Source organism: Mugil cephalus, chromosome 16, assembly GCF_022458985.1.
Source record: "Mugil cephalus isolate CIBA_MC_2020 chromosome 16, CIBA_Mcephalus_1.1, whole genome shotgun sequence".
Taxonomy (NCBI): domain Eukaryota; kingdom Metazoa; phylum Chordata; class Actinopteri; order Mugiliformes; family Mugilidae; genus Mugil; species Mugil cephalus.
Window position 1 is genome coordinate 14,354,995 of NC_061785.1, and position 26,177 is coordinate 14,381,171.

The following is a 26,177-nucleotide window of genomic DNA, read 5'->3' on the forward strand; positions in this document are numbered from 1 at the left end:
CATGTGATCCCAGTTGTGGAACAGTAATATTAAAAAAAGAGAGAAACAGGCACCTATACCTCCAGACCAAATGGTCTCATGTCTTTATTCATCTGTAGAGCAAAACTGTCCACAGTGTCGTTTACCAAATGTTCATCATTCACAGTATTGTAAAGGTACAGTTTTGTTCATGAAAGACAAAACTTGTCTGTCCACTAAAGAATGCTTGGGCCCAAAGTCAGAGTTAAGATTCTAAGATGGGCGGAAAGAATTGAAAAAGTAATCGAATCATCTGATTCAATAAATTACTTCCATGTAAGAGTGCCCTTCAATAGGCCTACGTTATCAGAGCAGAGCAGACCTGCATCTTAAATCCTACACCTGTAAAATAATGAAAGAGGAGCCCAACCGGCAAGAGTCATCTGATCACACCAGTGCATCTTCTGAAAGCACCAAAGGTGCAACAAAGACAGTCCAGCTGATTGGCACTTCTGTAGATGACAGCACAGATTCAGTCAGTTCCTCGAATGCCCAGACGAGTTCAATGGGGCAACACATAAACTTACTTTCAGTGTGAACACATATTCACTCTTACTCAGTCCCTGGTCCTTCAGCGATCCATGCCTTTCTCTTGACGGGAACCCCATCAATGATATGCCTTCTAAATCCCTCTTCACTTCTGGGTCTGGCACTAGTGAATGCTACGGTGTCTCCTCCGTTTCTACACGAAACAACTCCTGCGAGTTGAAATGCCCTCTGAGCAGCATCAGCTGAATGAGAACTCCCAGAATGCCAAGCTCTTCTTCGGGGGTGCTTGCCAAAGCCAGATGATCCTGCGCACGAACCAGGGATTCCAGGTGCAGGCTTGGCGGCTTGAGAAAAAGGTCCGTTTCCGCGGGGCTGAGGCTGGACTGGTCCTGACTCAGACTCAGAGAAGGAGCTACGTGTGCGGGGAAGGACGCAGATTGATCGAGCAGAGGATTGAAGTGCGGACTGTGTGAAAGAAAAGGAGGATGGAAGAGAGATTCGCGGTCTGGGATAAAGAAACCCCTTCCTCCTGTGCTTAACTTCTACTGTTACCATTTCGCTATCTGGTTCCTCCAGCTTTTCTAATCCTGCAAATTTTCCTTCACTGTTCTCCTTGATATTTATGAAGTTTTTCCTTCTAGTGGCCTGCACCTCCTCTAGTTTCATTTCCAGGTTGTGAATGTCCTCGGTTATCTGGTTGACCCGATCAAAACCAGCGAGCACAGCACTGACGCAGGGCAGCAGGCTGTCCAGGTAGGACTGGACTTCGAAACCTGGCTCTGATACCACCGAGTCCACGGATCTAGTGGAGAGAGCCGAGGACAGGGGCCGGGGGGATGAAAATGAAGAGGACATAGAAGTGGAGTCGGACGAAGCGAGAGTGGAAGACAGGAAGGAAAGACGAGATTCCCGTGAGTATCTGGAAGGAGGGATGTCCATGCCTTCAAACTTGACCCTGTGTCGGAACTACAAGGGGAAAGAAACGTCGAGAATTGGCAACATGAGCTAAGCAGGGAAATTAAATGCATCTAACAAAACCACAAAGCCAGTTACTTGTTTAGCCTTGGTAAGTCCCATCCACAGTTTGAGTCTCTTGATGAAGAACTCCACCATCTCATAGTCCTGAGGTTCAATGGCTGGAAGAAACAACGCAGCCCGCTCTGCCCTTTGGGAAACAACAACAGTTGGCAGTTAATCACACTTTATTCCCTGTGGGGGTCTGTTTGAAGGAAATGTGTTACCAGCTATCACACATCCAGCACATATTGTGCAGCAATACTCTCTAACTCTCTATGAACTGCTCACACTTATTCTTGAGGGTAGAAAAATGTAGACTAATATCCCTCACAACTATTGGATGGATTGAGGGCTGGTTCCCAGAGGATGAAGTCAACAGCCTGTGATAATTCCTCTCATTTCAGCGCCATCATAATGTTTGTATCTTTGGTTTTGGTCTTTGCAGCTGATGGATTGCCATTGTACAGAGTACATTTATGCTGCACCGACACAATCAAATTGTACACTCCTAATGGTAAACCTCATTATGTGTCTAAGTACTGTCCTCTGAAATGCACTGGCACATAAGTTATCTCAGGAATAGGCGTTCAGACATTGTACTGCTTTTGAGTGTCTGTTTTATTGCACTTTTATTCAAATTTTCATTTTTGCATTTTTACTTGAACTATGCTACCTCTTGGATTTATTTGTAATGCACAATCCAACCTTACTAATTAGCAAGGATAGCACAGCAGACTGATAATATCATTTTGACTGAATGAAATAATTAAAAGTTGACTAAAACGTGATTAAGATTAATAACACTTTTCGTCAGAGCCTACTAAGCCTAAATAAAAAAATTAAAAAAACAAATATGCCAATGTAAACACTGATTGATTGATTAGTACACACATTCATAGTTGTTGCACACGGAGTCTAATTCACTCAGGAAATTCCCTGACTTCTACTTCAAAACTTGACAGAATGAAGCTGCTACGATTATTGCCTGGATTACGCCCAAAAATGTGACCCCAAATATGTCTCCTTCTCAACAATATGTATTAAAATTAGGTGGATCAATCAAAATTTCATCTTTTCATGCAAGGACTAATGTCTGGACCTAATACCTGCAAAACTAATAGTATTCCCAAACGGTTATTGCTAATTTGCAAACGTAACCATGCTAACATGTGAAGCTAAGATGGGAAACATGGTAATAATTTAGCTACACATCCATAAACTGCCCTAGAATATATAGTATGTTAAGGCTGACGGAGTCTTGTTTTTGGCCCTGCAAAATTTGCAAACAACACAAATAAAACAAGAAACAATAAGCATCATGTTTTATCTAAATAATTTAAATAATTTGGTGACAACACCACCAAACTAAAGATAACGGTGTGCACCTGTATGTACGAATGAGAACAACTCCACAGAGTCTGGCCAAGAGCCAAACACTTCCACCCATCAGTAGCAGCCCGTAGAGAGGGCCTAAGATTGGGTGGACTTTACACAGACGCTGAAGCACCATCCGGCCACGCAGGATGGACAGCACTGAGACGCTGGTCTGATGCAGCGACAGGAAACCGTCCACAGAGCGGGAAAAAAGCTGAAATATAGACAGAACTCTGTCAAACGCCTTTCTCTGACATGACGTTTGTTTCATTTGAAAGTTGCTCTTCGTACCGTGTTTCCAAGGTGAGTGCAGAGCAGCAGCAGCAGCACCACCAAGACAAACAGAGCCCCCAGCTCCCCCCGGGCTCTCTGCAGCAATCTGCCTATCACCACCCACCTCCGCACAAACCGTAAGGTTCCCAGCAGCTAGCACAGACAGTGATGAAAAGGAGAGGACGTTCACTAAAGTGGTTAATCTGTCTGCGAATTAACCAGCTGTTCTATTTACCTTTAAAACAAGCAGCGTGAGCAAGACAGCTGCACACTGAGAAGACCTCTGGGCCAGGAGGGCTGCACTGTGGAAGTCGACGAAGCTGTCTGGCTTGGACCTCAGCTAAATGATACATAAATGTTCTTTTAGGTTAATGAGAGCTATAATTTACACGGTTTACAATCTTGTGTTTTGTTCTTTACCTTGGAAACACACGAGGTAGCAAGAGACAAGCAGCAGAGCTGAAGAACAGCTGTTGCCAGTGACAACAAGGCCAAGAAGAGCTGGAACCAGTGACAGCATTGGATCAGATGCTGAGCACGCTCAGTAGCCATAGACCAAAGCTCCCCAAACAGGATTAGTAGAGCAGAGATGAGAAGAAGTATCTGCAGGATGAAAAAAAAACAGCGAACTGAATAAACTGAGCGTTCTGTTCTTCATAAAAGATTTGTTTATGAGATAGAATAACAGAGATTATTACCGTCAGAGCCACCTGAAGGTCTGGATCAGAGGAGGATGAAGGGATGAGGAGTGGATGGAGGGAGAGGAAGGGGGTGACTCTTGTTTGAGTCTGCTCTAGTTGTACGGACACGCATAGAAATAAGCCAGACTCTCTGTGGTAGTGTGTGAAGTCTACAGAAAGAGTCTTAAACCTGGGGCAGAAATACAAAAAAAGAACACAATTACAGAAGCAACGAGGACACAACTACCACTGTTTAAAGCATGTTAAATACGTTTTTTTATACCCTGTATGGTAATGCATATAACCGAAAGCAAGTATAGGCTATCTAAAAGTTTAGATTTCATTGTTACAATGGAGGGTTACCATTATGCAAAATAATGTATGCAGTGTATGTAATATTGTAAAGTCTAATTAGTACAAAATATTTTTGGGTAATTTACATGGGAAAACATTCAACCTTTTTTTTTTGCTCCATTAGTTTGCAGACGAAAACTAAGTTGTTTATTTAAATATGCCGAATTAGAGCATTTCAGCACTAATGAATCCCACACTCAGCGCGTCATGGATGATGCACTTACAGTTTCTTGCTCGTCGGCCCTGTGTGCAGGTCAGCTAGGATCTGCCGTGTCTTTGCCGTGTTGTTTCCCAGAAGTTTAACTGACAAGGCACCGCGTGCATGAGTGTACCGCAGCTGTGGCAACCCCAGGAGGCGTAAAATGGGGTTCTGGTGGAGGTGTGGCACCAAAGTGTGATTGATCCATTGTTCTGTATCTGACCAGCTGGATGGAGAAAGAGAGATTGTGATGTCAGGCAAATATTAGACGCATTTGTTCTTTTAATTAGCATAGACACACAATCTTGGTTGACTCTGTCCACATACTCTGTGTTTTTGCTGTAAATAACCCACCAAATACGTTGTAATCAGTAGTCAAAACAAGCAAATAAACCAGTTGCTCCATTTCTTTTAATGCCTTTTTAATTACCTTATTGTATCAAATTATCCAGGCCTGGGGTAGCCAAACAAAATCTGTATTGGAATATGAGTCTAGTAACACACCATTTGGATTTCATTAAGATGTTGGATATTTTTCTCTCACTTCGGGGCATGTTTCTCTATTGGCTGTACACATCCCATAGTGAAAAGAGAATATACCTCTCCATGTAACTGGATGGTTAAACGACCAATTAAAGCCATTTTCCTGTGAACACATTATACTTCAGGAAGCTCAGACGATGCCCATTCCTTCTGTCCATCAACACAAAAAGCCCACCCGACTGGATCTAACTGGCCCGGCAGATCTTTGCCAGAGCATAATCTGTTCCCAATGAAGTGGTTCCTGATCAATTTTGGTTTTATTTTAAAATCTCTGTGCCTAGTCAGTGCACTGGGTGGGTGTGTTCACACCTGTACTAGGGGCTGCCCACCGGTGAATAAATCACATTAGATGCCTTTTATTTCCAGATGTGAACAGGGGAAATTTAGAATAATGATCTTGGATGTCACACAAAGGTTTTCAAAATGAAAAATAACCAAGAATAATGGTGAAGAATTTTGTCTTCGTACCTTATTTTTAGTCTTACTCAGAGACACAATGCCCTCTTACTATATATTGGACAGTAGTTAATCTATTAGAACAAACAAAGTCAATTACTGAAGATGTTCTCTCCACATTCGGCGCTGTGTGGATATAGTGTTTCTGTCTTGACGTGGTGTTTTGACAGCAGGAAGCTGTGAGTCGCCCTTACTCTCTGAGTGAGGTGAGGTTAGGGAAGCCCAAAGGTGCAGCGAGCAGACGTCGTCTGACGGCCGAGTTCAGCAGCCTAACCTGCCTCTGCTCTATCCTGTCCTGGTAGTTCACCATCAGCACCAGCAACAGAAACAGCAGCTGGCACACACAGTGCTGCGGAAAAGATACAGATGGAGGGGGGAAAAAAAGCAAAATATGAGATTTCTCTGGGGACAAACTGCCTCTGAATATTTGTGATCAGCCTTATTCTCACCCTCATGAGTGAGCGCAGAGCTCGAACTTTTCGGGCCTCCTCTTTCGCCTGCAGCAGCCCGTAGCCACACAGTGGGCGAACCTTCCCACTGTGTTCTCCGAATGCTCTCACCACAGTGGTCTCCTGAGCCAGCTGCCCTTCCACCTCTGGATCCACCGGCCTCCATATTACTGTGTAGATCAAGGCCTGCGCGCACACCTGAGCGTGGAAGAACATGCAAGTCAATTGAATTATCCAGCAGCAAAGATCTAAGAAATTAGTTGGAGCACATCTCTGAACTCACCTTGAGAGGTTCCAGCAGCAGAGCAGAGCAGAGGAAGGCACAGGTATTTGATATCAGCCACATGAGTACAACTCTTCTGGAGAAGAAACTCCCATAGAGTCCCACCACTGCCAGGCAGGCTCCCAGCAGTACAGCCACCAGTGGGTAAATCACACACAGTGCCCAGGGAGGGAGCAGCCAGGTGGGCTGACCTCGAACAACCCCTACAATGGCAGAGTTTAACAAAAGATACCTCAAACAATGAATAGCACTCTTTGAATAGCTCAAAGACTTTCATTCTGATCTGAATTTTAAAAAGTATATTCACATACTGATGGATTAGTAAACTATTAGCTAAAAGAGGATGCTTAGCGAAAGAGATTCCTTGGGCCCATTGGTGAACTGGGTCAATGGGATTCCTTTCTACCCATCTGCCTTAGGTTTACTGTTGCCCCATACCAGATAAATGTTTTCAAATCTTCTCTGTGGCAGCCCATAGCCATGGCAGATAGTGATACACAATACGGACATCGTATGTGACATTATTGGGCCAGAGATCAGCTGGATGTCTGGATAGAAATCTAAATGTGAACAGCGGCAGGTGGAGTCACCGAAGGGGTACGTGAGCTCATATGACAGGACAGTTGGGGCACATCAGACGAAACAGGAGCTGCCCGGTACCTATGCGCGTGGTAGAGGACGACCGTGCGGAGTCAGGAGAAGGGCTTGGCAGGAAGGTGCTTGCCACTGAGTCTACAGACAGCACAGAAGGACACTTGCGGAGTCCCGCCTCACGCAGCGAGGGATAGGACTGAAGGTCGGGCTTGATGATCTCTCCTCCGTACAGGAACTTGTCGTCGCTCTGCTCTGACCAGCTGCTGCAGGAGGCGCTTCGCCTAAAAGCGACGGAATCACAGAAGTAAACAAAGTGCTCTGCAACACAGAAATGCATGAATATGCATGCGTGTGACTCCTAGAGGGAATCCTAACATGGTTGAGAAGGAAGACGTGGTTCTAGGGGAATCCCAGCCGCTGTCCGAGTTGCTGTGGGTTGCATCTGCAGTTTCCTCTGCTGCTGCCGCTATAGACATTAGCAGGTCCTCCTCTAGAAACAAGCACAAAAAAACACACAAACAAATTACTGGGTGCGAAAGACTCTCCATAGGTAATAAACCAGTAATTAACCTGGGTTTCCTTTCAGTTCATTTAAATGGTTTCTCACCAGACGCAGTAAGAAGTGTAGTCAGATTGCTGTTGTGAACTTGGACTGGAATGGGGTTCATGACTGGAAACTTCTGGCCCAGTTCATCTGGGAAGTGGGGAGCGCTGGAAATGTCCTTTGGAAGAGAATATGTGCAAGGAAGATGAGCCGTGGAAGAGACAGGGGGCCCGGGCGAGGAGATGTGGAGCTGCATCAAGGCCCTCTTCCTTCTCAGCTGGCGACCAGGACCCTGCAGCGGTGAGTCCTTGCAGACGTCGGGGTCCGCAGTCGTCTCGGTGGGCTGTAAGCCTGCCGGCAGATTGAGGAGGCTGTCACATGATGGCCACGCTACCATGCCCTTGTCTTGCGTTGCTCTGTCTGTCTGGGGCGCCAAGCCAGAGGCAGCCCAGAAGTCCAAGATACTGGAGTCTAACGCCTTGCTCTCCAGCAGCTAGAGACAGAAGAACACTGTGAGTCCAAGAAATGAATCAGGAGCAGAATATCAACCATCTGTGTGTGTGTATGTGTGTGTGCTCTCACAGATGAAGTACTGTCTCGGACTGGGCCAGAAGAATCTGGCAGAGACAGGAATGAAGGGCCCGAGAGAGCCGACTGGCCAAGGTAGACGTCCATCTCCACAGACTGACAGACAGGAGACGGAGGAACTGACATGTCCACGGTTACCTGGGTTACGGCCACACATAAACACACACCTGCATTAGTGAGTGTACTTTGAGATAAATGGGAAACAATCACTTGTGCGGTTTCCACACTGAGATTAGACTGTAGTCTAGTCAAACAAAGTCTGGACGCAACGAGCAACACAACCCTGCAACGACCTCTAATCAGCAACACACTGAGGGGCCGACCAAGAACACAGGACAAGCTCCACGGAAACTTCCAACGCATTCAGGTTGATTAAGCAGTTAGAGAAAAATAAAAAGAAGCTTGGTTGAGTCACCTGGCTGGGAGCTTTTCTAAACAGGAAACAGAGGAAACACTGGAGAGGAAAAACCAGTACTGCAACCGTCATCCCAACGGCGACTGTCTCCACGTTAACCAGCAGATGGGATGACAGTGGCCCACTGGTGTAAAGGGGACACAAATGATCCCGTCAGACCTGCACAATCTGCTAGCATGGCGGTTGATATCTGGGTTTATGCCATGGATTGGAAATAAACCAGTTCACCTGTGTCCTTCAGCGCCAACAGCTCCGTACCACAAAGCCCCCAGCGCCAGGTAGAGGTGCAGCAGGAGGGCAGCGCAGGTAACCCTCTGACCTCTGGTGAAACAGCTGTGAGCGGGACGTTCCCACAGTGACAGCCACAGGTGACGCTCCGCCATCCCGAATATCAGCTGGGAGGTGAGGACCCGTCGGAACTGAGTCAGCTCCTCTGGACCTGACGCGGTTAAAGCGGCGTAACTTTTAACACCAAACATGTGGGAGTCTGACAGCCCTTTTTGATAAAACATCCAGTCCGGTTTTAATAAGAGTTAAAAGTAAACCCGTGAAGCTGAAAGCTACATGCACACGCTTACATGAGGCTAGAACTTCCTTCTCCACTGTGCCGTTCTTCTGATTCTCCACAGAGAGCCAGTCCTCCAGCAGGAAGAAGAACATGTGGTCGGTCTGAGGGTCCCACACCACCACATGCTGAACGTACCAGGATGGGTCCAAACCTATATTTACAGGATTATTCTGATTACTTACATGTAAATCCAATGAACTGTTGAATGTCTCACACCTAGACCGATATGATTACATATTCTTTAATAACTCAGCCGGCATTGTATACCTGTGTTGTCGTGCCAGATGCGGATTTTCCAAACCTCTCCCAGGTTGTCATCTGTCTCCACGTGAAACTGGTCCAAGCTGCCACGCTGAAAAGCTCCATCCCTCTGCAGGTGGCGAGAGCCGCTCTTGGTCACACCATACAGACTGATGCCAACATGCGCTGTGGTACCTGATGGGTTATAACATAGCATTAATTGTGCCATCACAAAAAAAAAGACAACAACTTGATTTTTCTTATTTCTCCGTCTGTTAACTTGTCCTGAACTGACCTGACCCTGGTCTCCAGCCGGTCTTAACCAGCACTCTGTAGTGGTACAGCCCCGGCCGGCCACACAGAGGGACGTGGCTCTGTCTCAGGCTGTCCAAGTGGTCCAACTTGTGGGCAATGAGTCCCACCAGCAGGTGAATGAGAACCAGGACGGCGCACACAATCCCTACCACCATGTTCTGCATGGGTCCTCCTGACTGCAAATATAAGATATGACAGAGAGAAGGGGAAGAGCTTGTTTGTGATGGCTGATTGGTAGCATATATATTTTGTGTGGTGGGAGCTGGCAAAACTGCCTTGTGATTCTTTGTGGTCTCACATACCGGCGGGAGCAGAACAACTGCCCCAGGATGCACAAACAAACTGGCCCCAAACATGGTGAGGTGCTGGGTGAGACAGTGAGCTGTGTGGAGTGTGCTGCCCTCCAGTGGCTGAAGACCTTTACTGCTCCAACGGCTCTCCTTCACGCTGTAGTAGCGGCACAGAGAGCTGAACACGCACACGGACACCTGGACAGGACCACGGTCCACCAGAGATGAGGTCAGGGTGACATAGAGAGGCTTATCTGTCCCATTCAAGCTGTTGTGGAGGAAAATGCACCGACATGAAGTAGTTTTTCATTCATCAAATTAGCAATCAGAGCACTTACTGAGGAGCACTTGGACTCACAGTGGAGACAGAAAAATAGTTTCTTCTGAGGAGGTGGCCAGACCAGAGAGGGTGAGAGCCCACTCTCTCACTAGGGAATCCTGGGATGCATTAGTCCCTGGCACTGCAGAGCTCACTTCTGTCTTGACATGTCCCAGGCTGGCTGGAGTAGCTCCTAAAAATGTAAAACGCACTTTGAAAACAGCATTTGTAATATATAATTCATGCTGCAACTCACAGATATACAGCAAGGCTGATTAATAATTATGTAGGAGCTGCACGATGGACCTTACATTTAGTTCACTCTTTCAACTCAAAGTGTCAAAATGTTTTGACATCGTGTGTCTACTGCTACTTATAATCTGTCATTAATTCATGGTTATCTGTTCATACTTTAATGTAAAGTCTGGCAGCCATGCAGTTCACAAACTGACAAATCATCATGGCCACATTTTAAAAGAAAAATATTATGGATTAAAATGGCCATTAGTAATGTTCCCTTATAAAATATCAAAACCTAAATATTATGAGAAATGTAAAGCATAAGATAAATACTACTGTACATTTTTAAAGCCAAAACATGCCAAATTCATACTTTTCACAGGATTGGCATTTTTTAACATATCATCAGAATCAGTTTTATTGGCCAAGTATGGTACAATGGTACAAAACAAAGCAATTAAATAAGCGCATAAATAAAAGCGTAAAAAATAGAACACTGTACAACACAAATTAGACTTTCAGAATAAGAAAATTGGAAAAACTAAAGGTCACCAGTTTAAGATGATATGCTATGCCAAGATGCCATTTTAAAATGTTATGGAAAATGTGTTACAAATACACATGAAACTAAAAAAAGAGCAAAAATGGAATGACTTCTCCAAGATCTGTTTAGTTGCTCACCAGCTCATGAGTGAAATGTCTCCATGTTTGTGAGATGCTCCTATATATTAACCAACTAGCTGCTCATTTTTCAGTTGTTTGATGACGAGGACGACTAGTCTTGAACACTAAAGACTGAGAGAATGAAAAATAACATACTGTACCTGGAACCAGGCTGAAGTTGAAGGAGATGTATAAACCTGCATTTTCATCCCGGTCGTCCAGAGCTTTTACCGTGAAGTTCAACTGTCCTTCGGGGGGAATTTCTACAGAAAGACATGTCCCATTTCCAGCTTCACCCACTCCCCCATCTCCACCTCCATCACCCTGCTGCACAGGGTACTTGTTGGGCAGGGTGACCCTAATAGCCTGCTCAGGGCCCAGGTCCTGGATGGGTATGGACTGACCCTGAGGAGTGGTGAGCTCCATGGCAACCAGAGACGTAGAGATTGGAGGGTTAGCTGCTGTCAGCAAAGGGCTGATCTCCGGTGCTCCATTTATATCAAACAGGACCTGCACCACCTCAGATCTCTCACTCTTCAGGTGCGCAGTAAGGGAGTTGGGTATATGAAACTGACACGGACCAGAACCTTCAGATTCATCAGCTGATGATGACTCAGAAAGGCTGATGTTTGACTGATGAGAGCAGAGCAGTTTAGACGGGTCTCCTTGGAAACCAATTGTGTTGATGTAGCTTGTAGAAAGAGAAAGGGGCTCCTCACCAAGAACCTGCAAACGCATCAAAGTGCGCATCAGAGTTCCGGCGTGGCCCAGTGCTGACAAGGCGACTGCTGAAGTTGTCTGCAGAGGGTCTGAGTAGGTAGGGGGAGAACCGGAAGCACTGGCTGACTCAGGTCCAGCCGCCAGGGTGTTACCTGGAAACACAGGGCATATTTATTAAGTTTCACACCAGTGCATGACTGTTTGATGCCAGAGGTAGTTGCTGGACAGCACCTATAACATCAAGGATGTTTCTCCCTGTGTGAACAGCTGGCAAAACGGCGGGACTCGTCTGTTCTTCTATAACATGAATCATCTTCCTCACAGATTCAAGAACTTTCTCCCAGCAGCTCTCACACACCAACTCACTAGGAACAGCCTGGGATTAAAAAGGACAAATGTGAAATTCAACACAAAGCAAGAATAAGAAAAAAGAAAAAGAAAACATGGGATAAATTTTGACATGTTAGATGACCCTGTGGATGGAACAGCCAATACTTTTTTTCCTTGGGCAACAAATCTGCAATAAACTTCCCTTACTTTGTAAATCAAAAGATCTGACAGGAAACAAGACTTCAGCGCATCTTTTTGGCTCTGTTTTTGAAAAATCTGGCCCTTGATGGGAAACTTTGGCACACAGGTCTTTTCATAACATTTGCAACAAATATCTACAGTGCATAGCAACACAAAATAGAAAGAAGAAAGAAGAAAGAGGCCAAAAGCAACTAAATTCATTGTCCTGGAACATTTAATTGTGTCATAGTGGTTGGCGTGGTGTTGGTAAATAAGTGATCAGTGGCTCTGCTGAATATTGCTAGCACTTTAGCGCACTTCTGTTAACAATAGCGGATTTCTGTCTACAGCAACTTGAAATATGAACATACAACCAGCAGCAAGTTAGCTTCGCACCAAGACTGGAAACAAGGAAACAAAGCTATCCATGTAAAGTCATTTTTATATTTCTTTTGTCCATGTGAAAGTTCACAATGAACTGCCGGACTATTTCTTGGTTCGAAGCAATTGCGAGATAAGTCCAGACAAATAATTATACTGTAAAACAAATTTAAACACATTAAATTCTTAGTCCATGCCCTAAATAAAGCTAACAGACTGTTGGCTGTGGCTTCTTAATTAACAGACCACAGTGGGGGTGGTATTGAGCTTCTCATTTAAATTTCTTCCCCTTAGCCAATAAACACATCGTCCATAAAGGGAAACTTCTGCTAATATTTGAGTTCCTCTCTCTCTCTCTCTGAAAGCAGTTGTTTGTAATATGATTACATGTGCACTATGAGATGAGAATAAAAAGGAGAAAACATGGGTTGTGCTTTCTTACAGTAGATTGTGACAGTGCTGAGCTGATTTGATCAACATCCAGCAATGAGGACACAGGAAGAGAGACGAGGGCCTGGGTCACACTAACCCGGACCTCCCTCTTGTCCTGGAGTTCCCCAGTAGTCCGTCCAAACTCCATCTGTTCATGAGAATGGAATTAATAATAAAACATTTTTAGTAACACACCACGATGCTCATAATCTTAAGTTATGATGTATTGGAGAGCAGCTATAATTATCATTAGTTTCAAGTGACATTTTGTTCTCTGGAATATGGAAATGTAGGGTAGATGCACTACCTGATTGAGCTTGCTGGTGAGGGCAATGGAATAAGGGATGATCTCTTGGGGGTTGCCATGTTGGACCAATGCCCACAGTTCTGTCTGGCTCTTGTTTCTGAGCCACTGACTGGCAACACCGTCCCATGTAGGGTTTTCAACTGTCAATGTTCTGGGAAGTGGAACAATCAACAGAGAGAGTTTACAACATTGCCAGAGGCACTGGACCTGATGTGAGCTGTCCTCAAAAGGCTCACCTAACCTTTGACCAAGCACTGGAAAAGCACCTAACATTTTGCACCAGTTAACTCAAATCTTTACCTGTTCAGAGCAACAGCCTTTGCTCCCAGATCATCTTCTACCAGCAGAATAACTGTGATAACAGATGTGTTTTTCTGTTGTCCAGGGATCCCCATGGGGACCAGGCAGCTGAATGTTGACCGAGTACCCCTTGTGAGAAGAAGAATTTAACTTGGACTGGGAATAACTGCACACCTTACACTTCCAGTCAAAAGTTTGGACACACCTTCTCATTGAATTGGGTGAGAAGGTGTGCCCAAACTTTTGACCGGTAGTGTACACTTGAATGTAGTTTTTCAATGTATGTTAGCATAAAACATTGTTTCTCTGTTGATAAGTTGAAGCTGAGGCCAATGTTCACCTGTAGAGAGTGAGCACAGGGCACGCTTTACAAGTGGGGTGGCAGGTTGTAGCTTGGAAGGTATAGATCAGCTGAGAGGCCCTGCTTTGATCACTCTGCCAACCTGGCAAAAGCAAAGAGGTATTTACAGAATAATGTTAAGTACAACAACACTAAACCAAGTACATGTGAATGAATTCACAAAATAAGGCTCTACAGTATAAAATTACTCACTGTTACTGGTAAAATAAAAACATGAAAAAGATATTGATGTGATATTTTTAATATCACAGCGCTACCTGAACAGTTGTACGTGACCACTGTCTCCAGAAGACGTATATCCGACTCTGGACTGAGATCACATAGGCCGCCGTTGGGCGGATAGCTCAGCTGTATTGTAAGGATGGCACTGCCCCAACGCCCACTATCAGGTTGTGATACACTGAGGGTGAAGGAATAACTCTGCCCTGGCTGAAGGACACCTGAACGCACCACCAAGTTAGGAGAATGTTTCCCTGTAGAGGTGGTGGCTTCATCAAGGTCTAGGGTGGTGCCACCCTGTTGCTCAGCTCTCCATTGGTACTGTGGAAAGACGTGTACAATCTATATATCACAGTCTTATTATTGTGCTGTATGTTTTCTTTTGCAATTTATCAAACTGTATACAGTTTTCTAATGGTTATTTGCAGTTGAATCACTTCCAACTCAATTTTGCACTTAACTGGGTCTAAATAATATGCACACCAAGTGAAAAGTAGATCAGTTGAGGTTGTTGAGAAAAGTGAAAGTGGCTTTATTACTGTTACAGGTACTAACTGTAGGTTATTACCTGTGCCTGGTCGTTGCATTCTCTGCATTGTCCAGCAAGGACAACAGGCATGCTGTGACTACTGTGATGAGTAGGTGAGAGGGCAGAACAAGATACGCATTCCACAGTCAAAAGTAGCACCGGAGCTTCACTAATAGTTACCTGAAACCGACAATACATTAGTGGGTGCTCTTTCAGGTATAAACTATACCAAAAATAATTCCTTTACAAAATTACAACGTCTTACAAGTAAAGCACTGTAATTTGATTTAAAAAAGGGGAGTACAAATGGTTTAAGAAGATTATACATAATATTCACCGTTTGGTTAACAGAGGCAGGTGTCCTCCCTGTCTTGTGGACAGTGACGGTGAAAAGGTAGAGTGTGCTTGGGTGCAGCTTACTGCTGAGTATAGTCATCCTGCTGCTGATAGTCCCAATTGGTGGCTTTATAAAAGGAGACTCTGTGGAGTTCTGCAAATACAGAGTTTACTCATGTGACAATAAGGAATTTATGCTTCACTCTACTACATGACATTTCAGTGACAATAAGGAAGCTTTAACATCAGAAGGTGCTTACCACTGACATCCAGGTCCATTGATACTGCAGTGTTTCCTCCACTCCGGCTTCCATATCAGGGTCATGAGAACCTGATCCATCAAGGACAAGGTCACTGAGGATTGGCCACACTCTGTGGGAGCCTCCCTTAATGACAGCTACTAACGGGGAGTGGACCACTGTGATATTGGTGTTCCGTTGGACAAGAAGAGGAGTTCCCTGGAAGGAGACTGTGAATACCAGGCAGTAGCATCCCACATTGAGAGTATGCTTTGGAAGTAATAGAAAAGGGGACGCTGCATCCCCCAGGTCGATGCTGCTCCCAGATAAATCTGTGTTGTCATTGGTGCAATAGGATTCACTGAATAACTCCCATCGATAGGTAGTCCTGTAAACAGTGCAGTTAACGTCCACGCTGGCTTCGAAATAACTTGGTCTGGATCTGAAGATAGTGGACTGACTCTGGACCATGACAACTTGTGGGCTGGAACACTGAAGCTCTTCCACTTCGAGGTCTAGTTTTGTGGACACGTCACTTACATCGTTGAGAACTTTGACTGTGACGGTGTATTTTCCATTATAGTAAAAAGTATGATTGATGGTACTTGAGTCCGATAACAACTCTGTGTTATCTCCAAAATCCCACAGGTATCGGACATTGCTTCCTTCATTCACTGTCTCAGAAAATCTAACAGAATGTCCAACAAATAGCTTTTGTGAGTTACAGACAAGTTTGACTTTCTTAATGGGCAATTCAACTATTGCAGTCTGGTTTATCCTCTGGGAGCAGATTCCATTGCTGGCTAGTAAGCTAAAAGACAGTGAACCATTCTCCGATGGAGTATAGGTTACTTCTTGTCCTGTTAACTGGGTGAGTGCAGCCTTTTCCAAAGAGAATATCCAGGTATAGTTGGTTGGAAACCCACTTTGAACTTCTGCCTTAAACTGGACTCCTTTAAAAGCCTCTAGAGTACTGGAACAACAGTTGACAAGTTGCAGACCTTGAATTTGCTCAGTTACCAGGATGGTAGAGGATGCCTCTGCATTACTAACCTGGTTCAGTGCTTTCACTGTAACTTGGTGGCTCCCAACCGGAAGGCTTGATGTGACGAACTGGCCTTCAGAAATATCTTGACTTTGAATCCAATCTTTATTTCTGAATGTTATAACATAGCTTACATCACTGCCTTTGGAAATTGTTGGAGTAAATGTTACTTGTTCCTCAGTGCATAAAGAAGGCTTGCTAATATTCAGCATAAGACCTTGGATTGCATCCTGGGCTGTGACATTGTGTGAAACCACCTGCCAATTTATCCCATTGGAGACATTCACATACACCTGGTAGGTGGCTGCATGTGGAAAACTGTAAATAAAAGTTTGATTGGTGGAGGTGAAAAGGTTCTGTTTGGCAGTTCTAACTTTCCAGTCCCAGTGGAGATCACTGCCCTTGTAGATGTGCCCAAGAAAGTAAAGCGCAGTACTTGTATTTACATAAAATGGAAGTTTCTTGCTGTCAATTTGAAAGTCCACCCCTTGAACTTCTTCCTGAACCAAAAATTCTTTGGTGTTGTTACTCTGACTAATTACATTTTGAACTGAAACTTTGACAAGACAATGACCCAGACTTGAAAAAGTGTAGAGAAGAAAGGGTTCCTGTGTCTGCAGGGGTGGAAAATCTGAATTCACATACCAAAGGTAGTGTAAGTCTGACCCGGTATCCACAAATACAGAGATGTTTGCTACTTTCCCTAGGGCCACAAGGTTTGATTGTGCTGCTATGTGTGCGCTCGTTACACGCTCTACTGCGAGTAAAGAAACACTGCTGGTAGCTTCGCTCAAGACATTAGAGGCTCTAAGCTGAACTAAAATACTGCCAGCCGTTTCAGCTGACACATGAAAAATCTTTCGATCTGCTGTAACTTGACGGTTTATTCCGCTCTGTGTTAAAAGCCAGTCATAAGTGACGTTGGAGCCTCTGGTGAATGAAGCGATAAACAGCAGCTCCTCATGGGCAGGTACATATTTCTTATCTATCAGGTTTTGACATTCAATCTGAAGACTCTGTATCCTTTCAAAGGCCTTGATTAAAATAGCTGCCTCCCTTCTACTCACAAGGTTCTGGGCTATAACCTTTACTTGATATACCCCTGCCTTGGGGAAAATATATCTAAACTCATAAGTACCCTGTTTCATTGAAGTGACACCTTCTATTGTCCAGAAGTAGCTTGTGCTGCTAATAGCAGTGCTAATAGCTGTGATAAGGATTTCCTCCCCTACCGCAGCATAAGGCTGGCTGGTGTGAAGTGAAAGGTTGGAAACAGGAAATAAAACATTAACTCTGAGAGTTGTAGAGTCTCGACTAACAACATTAAATGCTGTGGCAGTAACTGTGAATTGACCCGTTGAGGTAAAGACGTGTGATATGTTGTGCTTCTGCTCTGTGGGAGTCCCATCTCCAAAGTCCCACAGCACCGACACATTGCTGCCAACGCAACTGGCAACCCAAAAGGACACTAATGTATTGACGGTCAGAGTGTCACTTTGACTATCGTGCATGACAGAGAGCTGACTCACAGGTTCTTGAATGGTGACGTCAGTTTTGGTTGTTTTGTTGCTCACTTTGTTGCTTGCCGTTACTGACACCTCTTGAACACCTGCATCTCTAAAGACAAAACATTTTTGAGAGTTTTCTGTCAGGGATGCAAAGCCAGAGGATTTAGTAAACCACTTAAACTGGTAACCTGTAATTTGTTCAGGGGAAATTAACACTTTGATACACACTTCCTCTCCAACTGGCACTACATCCTTTGATGGCCAAACCTCAACATTAGTTATTGGACTTTCGACACATATACTTCTACTATATGATACAGATGTGGCAGAACTAAACACAGTCAGATTAAGATAAAAAATCCCATGGTTTGGAAACATATGCGTGACTGTTGACTGTCCCGCCACAGTCAAAGGTGAATCCTCTCCAAACAGCCAATGGAAAGTCAGACTGGAACTGTTTCCATTCACCAGGGCATTAAATTGTATGTCTTTTCCACTTACGACACATTCTGTTGGGAGAACTCCACTAACAGTCAATCTATAAACCTCAACAGTTATAGACCGATGAGCCTGGCTGACAGAATTAGAGACTTTTACATCTACTTTATAGTTCCCGGGCAACTTATAGACATGGGAGATGCAACCATCTGTCAGGTTTGCCACCTGGGACCCGTCACCAAAGTCAAAATCCCAAATGAGACTGCTACCAGAGGCAACTTTAGCTTTGAAGTCCATAACAGTGCCCGCCTCTCTTGGAGCGCTGTGAGCGACAGTCAAACCGGAGATTTTCTCCACAACTACCACCATATCCCAGGCAGTCAAAGAAGTAAGATTGTTGCTGGCACATACTGTGACGTTATAAACTCCTGCAGATCCAAAAGTGTGGCTGACTTTACGGTGGATGCCACGGATGGCTTGGGAGCCATCGCCAAAGTCCCATGTGTAGAAAACAGCAGAGGTGGAAGGCTCGATGGAAGCCTCCATTTGGAAAGTCTGTTTGACGAGGAGCACCGAAGCAGAAGCAGAAATGAAGAGGCTATTTAACTGATGGCGGACATTTATCTTCATGGATGTGTCTGTGCTGTCATGCTGACTGGAGACATGAACATGAAGTATGTAGTCCCCTGGAGAGAGTAAAAAGACAGAAAACTATTTACTGAACAGTGAATCAAAACATGATAGTTGATTCATTTGTAAAAAATCAGAAAACAATGTCAAGGGCATATTTTCAATTAGACATATATGTGGCAAAATATTTCCAATGAGACACTGATCAGTGTTTATGTTTCTTAAAACAGCAGAGAATATGATAACGAGCCATCTGATGGGAGCATCTGATTAAGGCTGACCGGTTTTTGAGTTGTTTGTCACTCTGGGCAGGTATACTACCTTGCTGTTAGGGGCATGGTGATGAGAGGTAAAAGTGGACCAAAACTATAAAAGCTATGGGGTGTAAAACTAAAGCAATGAGATGAAAAAGATTGCATTTTTCATAACAGTTGAGGGAGAATGCAGAGTCAGATTATATCGTAACTCAATAACACAGTTATTATATATTATAATATTATATCAGTGAAGCTGTAAAGTTCTAGCGTGTAGGATTTAGTGGAGGTAATAAGGTTGTAGATTAAAGTCAACGTCTTCCTTTCCAGGTCTCTAGGACAACGTGTTGTGGCTGAAACTAAAATGGAAAAAACTGAAAGATCAGTGTCAGTATAGACCCCTTCACAGTTTGTAAACAATGTAACATTTTTGAAGGGCGGGGCTTAACCGAATGCCAAACATCTCAACAACTATAGAGAATATACTGATATACTCACTCCCTGAGACTGTGAATATTATGGGACTATATTCACTGACCCTTTACACTCTCACTCTCACTGGACGGACCTTTTAGAGTAAACAGTGTGTTCACCTGGGATTGAATAGGTATGGTTCACTGAGTCCTGGACATAGACCTGCTTGCCTCCTTTTACCACATGTCCTTCCATGGCCTGACAGGGAGCAGGCTGGGTGTGGACGACACTGTTACTGCCGTCTCCAAACTGCCACCTGTAAGAACAGAAGTACATGGAGGCTTTGAACAATCAAACAAGACACGACTTTTCAAGTTTTCTTCAAGTCTGTGTCGCTAATAAAATACTGTCTGTGTGTGTGTGCATTAAAATAACCTCACCTGAAGGTAACAGGAAGGGAGATATCCACTCTGACCTTCACAGTATAGAGGTGAACAGCATCCACAGCTACAACCTCCCTGACAGAGAGGAACTCCGGCTCAGCCAGTGGTGTCACTTCATCAGCAGTCAGGAAGATTTTCTGGCTTTCAGAGCTCACAGGGTTGGACGCTGTCACCTAACAGAAAGATAACAGATTACTTCTATTTGTGACAAGCTTTAAACAAGGGAAACAAAAGATTAAAACAAATACAAAGGTTGACCAAACGCTTACCTGGAGATTATATTCTGCAGGTTTCTTGAACATAACACTGTAAGATTCACCTTCATAGGCAAACTCTTCCAGGCTGTCGATCACCCACATGAATTTTACTGAGGAGCCTCTCTCCACTTTGGCTGTAAATGACTAAATTTTAAAATATTAAATAGAATGTCAGCGACAACAAAAGTAAGACAACATTCAGGTATCAGATTAGGATAAATTGTCTGGAAACTATGAATCTCTGTATGAAACTGAAGATTTTTTTGACTGACTGACACAAACTGCTATTGCACACTAGTTCAGTTAACTACATATACCTTGTCAACAAAGTCACATGTGTTTGCTGCATAGTATTTCTTGAGCATTATTACCTGCGATGTGTCTATGAGCATCCTTGGGCATCCATACGGCTCAACACTAAGTCCCGTCACGGCCTCGTAGCCACAAACCTTCACGCTCACACTTTCAAAGCTTTCTACGTCCGTCACGCTGATGTTCAGCACCTGTGCTCCCACTGATGGCAACACCAGAGTCACAGCAGAGAACCAGGCCTCGCTGGACTGTTTCTCACAGCCAGGAGAAGATTGGAGAACTTCTTCAGGACATGACTGAAGAAAGGGGACTCCGGTCTGCAGCACCGGGCCTGACCACGAGCTCCTGGCGTTCTCGCCGAAAAGGGCCTCGACAACAATGAGAGTTGGGATGTTGATTTGGACATGAATCTGGTTATTTGCATCTGGCAATGGGTGGATGACGTGAAGTCTGAATTTAGATCTCAGACTGGGGTTAGGGCCGCCAGTCAGGGGCCTAATATCAGGGGCTGTGCTTGTCTCTGTGTGAGAGTCGCCAAAGATATGTTCATGTGAAGTAGCTCCGTGTAGTGTGTCCACATACATCATCCTCAGATCACACACCACCCCATCTACCCATTTGCTTCCTTTAGGCAGTGAAGTGAGACCTCCCTCCAACCACCCTCCCCACTCCGTCCCCCGGAAGGACAGGTAACTTTGGTGCCAGGGTGAGTTTAGAGAGGCCTCACTATTTAGGCAGTGCAGAAACGCTCCAGAGTCGAGAGTGTGTTGTATAGCCACAACGTCATCAGGGTACACCATGATGGCTCGCTCTGGGAGGACAAGCTGTTGTTGAAGAAAATATATATTTTTTATAATATACTGTAAACATGATCTACAGCGGCTGCCAAATGGGCTTAAATAAGATGAAAGTTAACTCACTCTCAGAGTTTTCAGTTCAGAGCTAGGAGTTATTCTCAGAGGCAGATCTGCTACCAGGTGGTAGAAGGGCGGCAGTGCGGGGTACCTAGGCGGCAAGGCAAAGCCGCGTCTCACCGCCGCAGGGTCGTAGGGGCTACACGGACTGGTGGTGGGCACACAGGCCTCCAGCAGATGGCACCAGTGCTGTCCCATGCTGCAGCCCCCTGTGGTGTTACACAGCGGCACCGCCGAGCAGCAACTGAATGGATTAAGGAGAGAGCTGCAACCTGACAAGTCAAGAGGGGATTATCAGTCACAGGATCCGATAAGCCCGGAGCATTTGTGGCAAATGCCGTCGGGTACCTGGAGGCACCAAGTGGTGGTTGGGGTTGCAGTAGGGTCGGAGGATCTGGACACGTGCCAGAGAGGACACAGGGCTGGGCTGAACAACCAGTTCCACCGATGCGAGCTGACCTGCGTGACTGAACCACACGCCTGGGAAAAGCTGCATCTGTGGGGATCATAGCAACATCACAGACAAAGGACAGGAATTACCCCGAGTGCTCAGAGTGTAACCTCTTTCCTCAGCTCCTTTTCTCATTCCCAAAGTATATTAATTTATAGTTTTAATTAGCTTAATGAATACTAACTTTTCATAATTTAAACTAATACCATAGCATTTCTGCCATTTTATCCATTACTTTTAGTAGTCAACATTCCCCCTGTAATATCTATGTGAACCATTTATAAATTATGTGTGGCCTAGTGATCCAGGTCCTGTAACCCCCCGATTTGAGATTGTACATCTACAAAAAAATCTGAACTATCAAATTATCCTGCTTACTAATCATGTTGCAAACAAGACAGTGTTAATGCGACACCTTACTGACCTCCACTGTGTGCTGTCCAGTATCTGGGACACTGGGAAGGGGGTTTATCCGGGAGCCAGCATAGACGCCGGTCATGAGAACCAATCCGGTCAGGTAACTGTCTTGAGATGGTAAAGACTCTGCGTGAGGAGGAATAAACAAACTGTCAGTTCTGATCAGTATACTGGTGCTTCTTTTATATATAAACGTAGCTATTGAGAGCTTCTCCGCTATGGTCACTACTGAATGGTAGATCCAAGCCTTGTTTATTATTTGTGACTACGTCTTCTTGCCTGTTTTCCACTCTCCACTTTTGTAGCCTTCCCTACGCCTCATTTTCTGCACTTGACTCCTCCTCCTTCGTAATTTCTTCACGTGAGCCCCTGATGTTTTTGAGTGATGAACAAGTCTTACCGGTGACTTCACTCTCACAGAGGTAGATGTACCGTCCGGCACACTGAGCTTTCCTCCACCTTCCCTGTGTGCCCAATGCTATCTGGGTACACATCTCCTGTGTCTCACCGAGTCTCTCTCCTCCCAGCCAAACCCACACAGAGGTTTTCCTGGAGAAAAAGAAAATCCAGAAATATGATGACATATCTGGTTTAAAGACACAGTGGTATGACTTGCTATAAATGCAGATTTCTGTGGGGCTCACACTGGAAAGGAGTAGAAGATGAAATTTCTCAGCTCGGGGCTGTCAGCAGAAGCGAGATCCCCTCCGCGAGTATTTCTGCACGAATCCCGCGCCTCAAACCAAGATGATCTCGACTCAGAGAGCCAATAGCATCGCAGACTGGCCAGGTGGATCCGACCTCCTATTGGACAGGGAGCGTCCTCTGGGAGGCAACGTTCAAACTTAGCTGACAGCGGGCAAGAGCAGCCGTTTCCCAATCAATTAATCAGAATCAGATCTTGAGGTCGTGGAATTTACGAAGCAAAAACAGATTACAGGACAGATGTTTCACATTTTGCATATTTTGACAAGGAAATCTGACCAGTACCCATTATTAAGTATTAAGTATTATGCTTCTGTAATATATTATTTCCAAGGTGGTGAGACTTTAGATTTACAGCATATTGGAGGTACCACTAACATACAGTTAAAAATTCCCAACTTTGAGTGTAAAAGTATCTCTGTTACGAGTTAAATGCTACCCGTATGCATTTTTACTGGAAACACACACACATGAATCTTAATCTAAAGCAGATTAGTTCCCTGTTGGAGTCAAGGAGGAGTATAAAATACTTAAGTACCTCTAAATTGTATCCTTGTAACCAATAGTTCATGCAACTTTTTTCCTCCCAGGTCAAAACAGACTATGAGATTTGACTATAATTTCTGACCTAATTCTGCAAACTTCTTCTCAACTAACTACTGTATTGTTACATTGTGAAGTATCTCATCATTTATATAATAATTAACAATAGAAGGTACAAACAAATTCCAACCTCCACAAAAAAAACTCTTATATGTTGTTAAATGTATCATTTCCAATTAATGCTTGTGTGACAGAAGTTCTAAAGTAGCCTGTGAAGACCACTGCTGTGGCGCTAACGAATAAGGAAGAAACCAAAGTCTGAGACTTAATAATAGAGACAGAAGGGAGCAGTATCAGTGCAAAAAAAGATATCAAAAGGAAACGAAACACAGCTACAGGTGTGGTTATGAGAACAAAACTACCCTGAACTATCTCTGTTCCAAGGTGCATTTTATGTTCAGTTTATTACTGCAATACGGACAAACACAGACAAGGCACGAGGACTGTCACATGAAGAAGTTCTGTGAGCGGTGTCTGTGAAAACAAGCTGCTATAAACAAAACCAAAAAAAAAGAAGAAGAAAAAACTGCAAAAATAAAGTGACAGAAAGCGAAAGTCAGACAATACCGACATTACTTCCTCTGGTGGAGTGAAACCTTATCCTATTTGGTTGGACCAGTGGAGCCTGCATGACCGCAAAAAGTGAACCTCTCAGTAACTGTGTGCACACTGTTAGATTATTTTTTGCCTGATGCAAACAGAACCACATTGCACTTTCTGAATTTTTACAGATTTAATACTTTTTTTTTTTTGTAAACCAGCACTATCCAACTTTAGGTAATTAAATACAGACGTATGAAGGCATTTGAAAAGATGTAGAATTAATAGTAATATTAGGTACACAAACATTTGCAAAGTCCTCAGCTCTGAAACTCTCTGAATGACGTAAAACCACAGTTTCCCCAATAAATACTCCCATGCTCATTTACCAATTTAAGGTTATAACAAGTGAGAGAATCTCACCTCCAGATGTGGTCATCAAAACTGCACAAAGAATCCAGAGTAGCGCCTGCAGAGGTGATGCAAGTGCGCCCGTCATCTTGCAGAGCAAGTTAAGTCCTCTTACAGAAAATGAGCATCATCCAAATCAGTGCACTCCCAGCATTGCCATCAGACGTGCCGATTGTTTTCTTGTTTGTCTTGTTGCACAAGTTTAATCTTCCATTCAGTCCCTCTTGTCTCTACTCTGCGTCCCTTCCGCTCACACACTTCCCTCCTTCCCTCGCCCTGCAGACGCACTATGAGTTATGGCGGTGTTGTTGTTTTAAAAGGCCTCTTCTCCACTCTCTCTGAGCGCCCGGGTGACTTCTACTTTGTCTCTCAGCAACAGCCATAGAAGCGGAGTGGACAGAGTGGGCCAGCGCCGCTCATTACCATGTTGTAAAACCCCTGACACTCAATGGAAACAGAGCGGCTCAGTGACACGAGATGCATCTACAGATCCTGACACAAGGAAGTCCAAAGACTCTAGTAGTGTCAAAGTTGCTTAGGGGAACACTGATGCTTTTTATATTTAGAGTTATCAGCATCTTCTGATTCTGCTGGGGATTTTTTTTATTTTTTATTTTTTTTCTGGTTTCAGATCTTGATAGTTCCTTCTCCTGCATTGTGTGCCCAGCCTGTTGTCTCAGCTTGAACACTAAAGGCCTCATCGCTGACCAGACAAAGCCTCGGTGACGCACATGCAAAGAAAGAGACCCTGGTTTAAAAAAAAGAAAGAAAGGATGCCATCTTGGTTGCCTGGAGAGAGAACAGATAAAGTTGAAGGCAATGATAACGCACCCATAGCTTGGAGGTGTCAGTCTGTTGCTATGGAAACACCTGTATTGTTTTTTTTCCCCTTTGTCAGACACGTTTTCTTTCGTAAGAGGTTAATGAAGAGGGAGAATTTTCTTAGACTCACTGAGAAAGCTTTGTATTGGATATATTTATTTCTATTAAAGTCATTTTCAGTATTTTATACATGCAAATGCAAACATTTTTATTTACATGTTTCCCTTTACATGTAAATCTACTCCTCATCTCACAGGGCAATAAACTTTCTATTCTACATTTTAGATGTAATGTAATTTGACCATGCCACACTGACTACTTATGCTAAGTAGCGCTAACTTCCATTAATTCCATTTTCACAAAGCTGTTACACTGAGCGAGTACATGTACATGTATTTATTACTTTTTCCTACTACAGCACATTTGAGTGTTTTATTCATGTAAATAAATACATTTCACTCAGCATTTTAGTTAATGTAGTGTTTTGTGATAGATAATAATGTTAGCATGCTAACAGTACCTGTGTCAGTTTAGCCTGTTAGCACACCCACAAAGTAAACCTTCAGATACACACACACACACACACACACACACACACACACACACACACACACACACATATAAAAGTTTAGTAATTACAACCACAGCTATTGTCTTTTTTTAAAGATCCAATTTATGTCTGAAATAGAATTTATTTTCATTTATCTCACAACCACCCTTTTCCTAATACCAAATTTATTTTTTATCATTTCACTTATTTATAACTGT

General features: G+C 44.0%; 1 protein-coding gene across 1 annotated transcript; it reads right to left on the reverse strand.

Moving 5' to 3' along the window:
- Positions 1-56: 56 nt before the first annotated feature.
- On the reverse strand, positions 57-25,285 carry pkd1b (polycystic kidney disease 1b). Its single transcript, XM_047610107.1, has 42 exons — positions 24,600-25,285; positions 22,973-23,153; positions 22,729-22,877; positions 22,336-22,454; positions 21,809-21,956; positions 21,467-21,732; positions 20,606-21,370; positions 20,247-20,378; positions 19,975-20,150; positions 19,714-19,850; positions 15,267-18,922; positions 15,008-15,160; positions 14,710-14,850; positions 14,180-14,462; positions 13,902-14,004; positions 13,562-13,690; positions 13,262-13,412; positions 12,965-13,102; positions 11,863-12,007; positions 11,073-11,783; positions 10,048-10,201; positions 9,702-9,957; positions 9,380-9,575; positions 9,112-9,279; positions 8,855-8,995; positions 8,505-8,715; positions 8,277-8,400; positions 7,856-7,999; positions 7,337-7,766; positions 7,105-7,219; positions 6,796-7,010; positions 6,136-6,338; positions 5,853-6,050; positions 5,598-5,752; positions 4,430-4,630; positions 3,870-4,041; positions 3,592-3,774; positions 3,407-3,511; positions 3,190-3,324; positions 2,910-3,112; positions 1,561-1,672; positions 57-1,473 (listed from the first exon to the last, which is right to left on the reverse strand). The coding sequence occupies exons 1-42, from the start codon at positions 24,673-24,675 to the stop codon at positions 571-573; spliced, it is 12,483 nt and encodes a 4,160-aa protein (XP_047466063.1). The 5' UTR covers positions 24,676-25,285; the 3' UTR covers positions 57-570.
- Between the last annotated feature and the right edge of the window lie 892 nt (positions 25,286-26,177).